The following is an 8591-nucleotide window of genomic DNA, read 5'->3' on the forward strand; positions in this document are numbered from 1 at the left end:
AGGTTTCTGGTTACTTTGGGAAAAACTGTCAAGTCAAGAATTTAATAATTAATAAAGGAAATGACAATTATGTTTAATATCAAAACCTAACTGATATAGAAGTTAAATTACAATTAAATTAAATATATTCTTACACTGTTACCTTTACACATTACTGTCTTATGATAATGATCACAACTACAAAACCTACACAGCATCAAAACCTGCTGAAAACATTATAGAAAGTATTCTCAAATTTTACATATGGTAAGGATAGGCAGCTATCTCTTACCTTACATTTTTAAAAAGTTGTTAAGTTATTTCCAAGCATTCTATGAATCAAATATCAAGATTTTTCAATCCACAGATGGTAGCATTTTATATTTAAACTGATTTGGCAGTGCTGAATGTATTCATTGTTTTGGCCGATTTAAGTTTCATTCTATTTCTATTTTTGTATTGCACAGTAAGAACCATGGATTATGAGCTATAAAATGCAATTAGATGATTTGTACAGACTACTCAATGGATTTTCTAAGTGACCTTTGGCTTTCATACTTACCAATTTTTTAAACATAAAAAACAGTTAAGGCGTTTTGAAGAAAGGTGTACTTACCAATACACACATCTATCTTGCCTTTGATTGCAGCTTCATGCAGAGGGGTATAGTTCCAATTGTCTCTGGCATTTGGTTCTGCTCCTTGACACAACAAGAGGCTAACTACCTCAGCATGACCAAAGGAGCAGGCATTGTGAAGAGGTATCAGTCCACCATCATCACGAGCATGAACATTAGCTCCTGTTTGTAACAAGTGTTCCACGACATCCTTTCTTCCGAAACCTAGTGAAAAGAAGTGGAATTAATGAGATATAGAATGTATAAATATTATCACTTGTATATGACACACAGGAGTATAACTCTCTAAAATAAATTTTACTGCATTTATAGTTTACTCTGTTGCTAATACACTGCAAATAGTATAGCTCTATTTTGCTTTGTTGGTTTTTTAAAAGTTTAGGAATGCCAATCATAAAATATTTTTAACCTCTTTCCTGCTGAAATCCTTTTCTACAGCAAAATATAATGTTAAAATATAGAAGATAATCTAATTTACTTTACTGGCCTGTTACTTTAATTCAGGTCAGAAACTTTCTAGAGTTGTTATTATTTTTTAAATTTAATTTGTATTGATTTTTATAATAATAATATATCAATAAAACATTCACACAACACATAACAATGTGCTCAGTGTTCAAAGTGCCCACCACCAAACAACATTCGTACCGCTCCATCAAAATGGGGGCATATTTTCTATATATCATTTTAACTCAAGAGCAATATATCTATTTACATATTATAAAGTAATTCTAATTTATTCTTTATACCTTGGTCTTGAATTCTACTAACCACATGTTCTAGAGTTGTTATTTAAAAAACAGCTATATATCAAAGTGCACATATACAGTAATAAACATCCAAACCAGGGTGGATAAATATCAATGATTTTTTTAAAATTTGATTTTTAAAATTTATCATATTTATTTTAATAAAATGCTTTTGGAATAAAAACCTATCTCAAGATAGTTTTCTCTTTTAAGATACATTAATAATTTAGTTTATTGAGCATGAAATGGAGCTTAGTAATGTATCATGAGGCTTCTTATTCTGCAATATTGGGACTGTCGGTGAGTCAATAGCAAGTCAGAGGATGTTTCGCCGCGGGACAGAGATGTCAGTTACTCTTTAAAAATTATGATTTAAACAGAGTTGATTTAAATCAAGCCTTTTTACTAGTGATTTAAATCATGATTTAATTGACTTGATTTAAATTAAATCCATTCTGATCCAAACCAACTAATAAACAGATTTAAATCTACTTTCTATGTGTGTATCATTATTATGTACATGGGAATTCAATTCCTTCAATCAAAGCTTCAATAGCAAAATTAATATTTCTATAATACTTAAGCAAGATTACAGGGCGGAGACACACAATCCCGCGGAAAATCCTGCATATCCAACTCTAGAGACCTTAAAAAGTGTTACCAAGCTACAGTTTTTATATGATAGAAGGGAAAAATCATTAAATACTTTATTAGAACTATCATATTATCTACATTTATCTTAATTAAATCTAGTTACTTTAAATTAGTTTTTATCCCGGCTCCTCACACTAGTTTTTGAAGTGTATCGCTTACATTATCTATAGGCTTAGAAAGAGTTGCACATTCAGTTCACTTAGCAGTCATCCTTACTTTATATTTTTAACATCTCCTATGAAGCACTATATTAGAACTTAGGACATGAATTTATTTATCACAGTCCTAAGTGTCTATTAGAATCAATGATTTTCCCTCTCCATGTCCCCTCAAGGTTTAAGTGTCCCCTTAAGGGTGATTCCCAGAAGGAATTGTAGCAAGAGAGGAAATTATTCCTTTCCCATATGATACAACAATAAAAAAAATTCCTTCAGTGACAATTCGATTTTGAAATATTAGCTCCAGTAAAACTGCAAAAGTTATGCCACTTTGTGAATGGTGGAGCCTTTCCAATGTACTCTGAGAGCCTCACACACAGAGATCAAATAAGTTTAGAAGACAATAAGAACATTAAGCAAAAATCAATTCTCAACAACCTACCTACGGGTATATGCTATATAACATTCAAAAATCACTAATGGTATGATAACTAAATGGGGGGGGGGAGATGACTCATCTATAGGCATTTATATCTCCTCTTTCATTGTTTGTCCCTCATATACCATGAATTTGTTTCATTTCATCATGACTTTAATGTTTAAGATAATGGTGTGGAATGGAATGGAATTCATCAACTATCAGTTTTGCAAAGATCTGTGTGAACTGACATGGAATTTCAAATATTTTCATCAATTGAATAAAATATTTATAATTAAAAGATAGCATTTTTAATACCTTGTACTTAAAAATTAATAATTCACTCCCTTGAATTTTGGACAGTTTCCTTAAAGCTCTCTGACTGACCAGAAAAAATCTTCCGTGGGGCAGTAGGAAAGGAATAATATATTTCATTCAAGGAATGCAAAACTTTTACTGTCAAATTCTTTGAGTAGAATATTTTTTTAAAAAAAATTAGTCAGCTTTCAGTTTTTTGACTGTGACTATTAATTGCTATGTATACCAGGAAGCCAAGTATAAACTGAAATAAAATAACATATTTTTGGACTATAAGATGCACCGGCCTATAAGACACACCTAAATTTACAGGAGGAAAACAATAAAAAATAGGTTTTGGCCTCTGTTCATCTTCCCCTGCCAGGCCCCTAGAAGCACTCTGCAGTGCTCTGCACCACCTGTTTTTGCCAAAAGGGCCCATTTTGGGGATGAAGAGTGCTTCTGAAGGCCTAGGAGGGCGAAAACATGATGCATAGAGAGCTCGGGAGCCCAAAAACAGGGCCATTTTTGGCAAAAAAAGGGCCATGTGAACACTGCTTCTGGGGGCCGGGAAGAGCTAAAATGCAACACACGGAGGATTCAGGAGGCCCAAAACACCCATATTCAGTCTATAAGACACACCTAAATTTTCACCTACTTTTAGTGAGGGAGAAAGGTACATCTTATACTCTGAAAAATATGGTAAATGTTTGTGTATATTTAAGTGTCCCATCAGAGATTGTTTCAAATATTAAAGCAACTTTTTAAAAAGTTGTCACAGCAGACATTCTTGATATTTGATCAATTAGAAGTGGTTGGATCCTATACAATTTAAGACTGTGGCAAGTAGCAAATGGATTGTTTGGAAAAATGGGGAAATGTGCATATATACCTTATTCTGACTGAGAAACAAATAACAGTGTACCATGGAGTAAAGTATACAGTATATGCAAAAATGAGCAGAAATGTTATAGTCACAAGTTGACACAAAAGCGTTTGTTGACATAACAAGTAATTTTCCAAATTCTACTTTTATTCCAATTTGGAATTGAAGTTAAAAAAAAATTTTTAAATCATTTTGAAAGTTACATTTTCTGTGATTCATGGATGTTTGAGTTTTCTAATCATTTATGTAAATTAAAATAATATAAAATAATGATTGTTTTCTTTACCAATTTCTGGTTTATTTTATTCTCTCCGCTACTTATTCCTACATCTCTGTAAGATTAAAGTTTTTTATATCGTGGGTTAGAATTATAGTGTAATCCTAAAACAAATTGTGTCAACACCGTTTCAACATCATTTTAAAAACATCATTTTACTGCTTGATATTACCAGTATGAATCTAACCTGTCACGTCACTCCTGAATCTAATATTATTTATTCCTCTAAACTAATTTTTAATACAATGACACCACTGACATTTTGCAAATCAATACCCTGTTACTAAACCTATAACTATTTGATGCAGATTGGGTAGAATTTCACAGATTGCAGGTGAGATCTAATCAATTTTACATACAAACTGACAGCACTATCTCCAATGCATTTATTGTGTAGTTAGGCCTTCAAGCCGATTTTTGACTCCTAATGACTGCCTTGATAAATAAAATCCCTGCAATTTTCTCAGAAAGGTGTTTTAGAAGTGGTCTGTCATTGCCTTCTTCCTAGAATTAAGAGGAAAATATTTTTCAAAATTATCCAGCTAACTCTCTGCCTAAAGCAGTACTAGAATTCAAGTCTCTCAATTTTTATCCTGACAATTATTACATGAAACCATCCCCCTTAATGCATCTACAATCAGGTTAAGCTATTAGGGCAAACTACACCACATTACTGGAACAAATATTAGAACCTCCATAAGGTTTTTCTTTTAGATAACAGGAAGGGAGATGATGGGAGTAATTTGAAATATCTTTGCCTCATTTTATTTTCTGTGTCTCAGAAAAGCAGGACATTTTTTTAAAAAAACTTGTGGAGTTTTACCAATAAAGGGAAAATAGTTGGTTTTGGATAGCCTGCATTCAAACCTAAACATGTGTTTTCCATATTGTTTGTCCAAACAGAAATAAATGGGAGAATTTTTTTCAGTTAGTACAAAATGTGGTTGTGGAAATAATACCATATTTGTTTCATACTGACTGAAATGTCTTCCCAAGAGAATACTGGAAATAGAAGTTTGGGGAGGGGGTGGGAGTCTATTAAACTGATTTAAGCATGTGATCTATCCTTTAAGTCCCTCTTTTGGAAACTTTAAAACATTTGCTGTAATAATAAACAGTGCTTCTGAAAAAGAGAAAATCATTATTTCCGTGCATATTGTTCCTCACATATGTAACAAAACTAAAAATGCCAGTTATGTAATCAACCAGTCTTTGAGCTAGCTCTTCAAAATCAACCATTCAATTCCATAAATAATTGTTTAAGTAAAATTATTCCAAGAATCAAACTTTCAAGTTTTTTATGCTTTTCCACTATTTTTGCCATTTCTTTCTTGGAATGTGAAATTGCAAACAAATTTATTTCTCTTGTTACTTCATACTGCATAGACCACTCAAAGGAATAATTTCATATGAAATTGATTTTAGTAAGTCTAATTCGTGAAACTCCATACCACATGGTCTTTGCTGAAACCGTATAAAAATTTCTGGCACTGCATCTTCTACTTAATTATAAGTTCACATTGTTGGACATTTTATGAAAGCCATAGACTGAAAAACACAATGTGAGGAGTGAAAACTTAGAAACAACTATTGCTAAACTGGGATTAATTAAAAAGCTCTACATCCCTTGTTCTTTAAATGAATGCTGTAGTAAGGGATACAGGACTATTCACTTCTCCAGGAATGATTGCAAGTTATATAGAGAATCCTTTCCCAAGAACTCCTTATTCACATTCTTCGGAACTATACATTTCCTCATCAAGGGATCCATACAGAATGGGCATTTCTCCAGGCAGCCATTCTGAGCCAAGTCCTTATACTTTTCTTGGTTCCTTCACCATATTACAACAATGGCTGGATTCACATCATAGCCTAAGCCGAAATCTGACCAATTAACTATTTTATGATTTAATACAAAGTGCAAGCCTACTTTGCTCTAACAGGATCATCTTTCCCACTGCTTTGCTAAGAAAGCAAAACACAGCAGTTGCTCCCTCAATATACGTTTTCACCCCTTCCCTGATTTATCCCTTTCTCTCTTTCCTGAGCCCCCAGAAAGAATAAAAAGCCAAAATAGGCAGGCACAATCTCCTACATTCTTTACTGGACAGTACAAGGATCAGTTTGAGCAAGGCAAACTCTCCTTTGCTCTCGGTGGCTCAGACAAGAGCAGAGAGAATGGTTCCCACAGACGATGGGGTACCTAGTTATTTCGCTGCCTGTGGAAAGCTTTTCCTTGCTCCATGCAGGAGGAAAACCTGAAGCCAATTATGGCTTACTATCACCTCTTTTTTGGTCAAGAGGGAGCTGGAGCCATTGATTTTAGAGGCTTTTGCACAGTGAGTGGTTGTTTCTTTATCTCTACAGAGGAATCACTGGGGCTGTCATCTGCACCTCTATAACTGTCTGGTTTGGTTCTGTGACCCAACAAGAAAGACACAGACTTCAGAGGATAATCAGAACTGCAGAAAGTTTGTTTGTTTGAAATTGTATGCCGCCCAACTCCTGAGGGACTCAATTTCTACCAACCTGCCTTCCACTGGGGACCTGTTTACTGCATGAGTCAAAAAGAGGCTGTGAAAATATTTACGGACCCCTCACATCCTGGACATAAATTGTTTCAACTCCTACCCTCAAAACAACACTATAGAGCACTGCACATCAAGACAACTAGACACAAGAATAGTTTTTCTCCGGACGCCATCACTCTCCTAAACAAATAATTCCCTCAACACTGTCAAACTTATTTACTAAGGTTGCATTACTATTACTATTCTCATTGTTCCCATCACCCATCTCTTCCCACTTATGACTGCATGACTATAACTTTGTTGCTTGTATCCTTACAATTTATATTGACTGTTTCCTAATGTGATTTGATTGCTTATTTATATCCTATGACAGTGATGGCGAGCCTATGGCATGGGTACCAGAGGCGGCATGAGGAGCCATATCTGCTGGCATGCAAGTCATTGCCCTAGCTCAGCTCCAATGTGCATGTGTGCGCCAGCCAGCTGGTTTTTTGCTCACACAAAAGCTCTGGGAGGGCATTTTTTGCTTCTGGGAGAAGCCTTTGGAGCCTGGAGAGGGTGAAAGACCAGCCTACTGGGCCCACCAGAAGTTGGGAAACAGGCTGTTTGCGGCCTCCGGAGGGCCTCTGGGAGTGGGGTGGGGGAAGCTGTTTTCGCCCTCCCCAGGCATTAAATAATGGGTGTGGGCAGTTATGCATGCACGCTTTTTCAGCACCCAAGGAAAAAAATATTCACCATCACTGCCCTATTGCATTTAAGTGTTGTACCTTATGATTCTTGACAAATGTTTCTTGTCTTTTATGTACACCAAAGCATGTGCACCAAAAACAAATTCCTAGTGTGTCCAATCACACTTGGCCTATAACGAATTCTATTCTATTCTATTCTGCGGTGGCAAAGCATCCCAACCAAACGGCGGGCCAGATACTATACCCCGAAGTCCCCCCCCCCACCTCCAAGCGCCCCACACGCCTCGCCCCTCACCTGCCGCGAAGTGCAGAGGGGTGGATTTCCGCCCGGCCATGTCTTTGGCGTTGACGTTGGTAGCATCCACCAAGCGCCTGACCCGGGTTACGTCCCCATTGCGGCAGGCCTCGAGCAGCTCTCGAAAAGCGCCGCTTCCCACGGGCGGCGGAAGGGGCTGCAAGGGGGGCGGGGGCGGGTCGGGGCTGTCGGGAGCAGCCGGGCTGGAAGCTGCGGAGGAGGAAGACGAAGACCCGGAGCTGCTGCCGCTGCTGCTGCTAGTTGCGGCGCTGCTGGCTCCGGAGCCCGGCGGAGGCGGCGGCCCGGAGCTTTCGCAGGCGTTCTCCGGAGAGAAAGGCCTCTCGGTTCCCGCCGTCCCTTCCCGGCTGCTGTTGCTGGGGGCCTCGCCCTCGACTCCGGCCAGAGTGGGCCGCTGCTGAGGGGAAGCTCCGGTGGGGGAAAGGTTGGGGCTGCGAGGCGGAGAGACGGCCGCTTGGGCCGAGTGATGACTTGGAGGATGAGCGGGGTGGTGGTGATGATGCTGCTGCGAGCGACGCGACGACGAGGATGCCGCCGCCATTTCCCCCCCGCTCCGAGAGCGCTCGGGGTCCTGTCACTGCGGCAACGGGGAAGGATGGCCCGCCCTCGCATCCGGCTCCGGGCAGCCAATCGGGGAGACGGCAGGCGGGAAGTGACGTAAAAGGCAGCGAGATGACGGAAGACGAAAGCGGAAGTCTTTCCTCGGAGCGTCGAGTGTTTAGGTGCCTTAGGAGGGAACTCTTGTATTGATGGAGGCTTTCGTGGAGTTTTCGAAATAATAGTCTGCCGCTTGTTTTTAAAGGGTCCCCCCCCCGTCATAATTCTAATCTAGTGTCATTAACCAGATTTTACCCAGTTGACAGTGACTACAAATAATAGAATAGAATATACTGTACTATTCTAAAAGATAAGGAGGATTCGGAGTATTATGAAATTTGGAACTTGTTTTAGGATTGCTTGGAAAGGAGGGAAAAATAACAATAAATAAAATATATAGAAATGT

At 38.1% G+C, this 8591-nt stretch overlaps 1 protein-coding gene across 1 annotated transcript in view; it reads right to left on the minus strand.

Moving 5' to 3' along the window:
- TNKS (tankyrase) overlaps window positions 1-8213 on the minus strand; it is a 102956-nt gene extending 94743 nt beyond the window's left edge. The window contains exons 1-2 of the mRNA XM_070742135.1: window positions 7571-8213; window positions 596-820 (exon numbers count right to left, since the gene is read on the minus strand). Of these exons, the coding sequence (XP_070598236.1) occupies window positions 596-820; window positions 7571-8129 (784 nt within the window). The 5' untranslated portion in view covers window positions 8130-8213. The remainder of the gene's footprint in view (window positions 1-595; window positions 821-7570) is intronic.
- Window positions 8214-8591: the final 378 nt, after the last annotated feature.

This window comes from Erythrolamprus reginae, chromosome 2, assembly GCF_031021105.1.
Source record: "Erythrolamprus reginae isolate rEryReg1 chromosome 2, rEryReg1.hap1, whole genome shotgun sequence".
Taxonomy (NCBI): domain Eukaryota; kingdom Metazoa; phylum Chordata; class Lepidosauria; order Squamata; family Dipsadidae; genus Erythrolamprus; species Erythrolamprus reginae.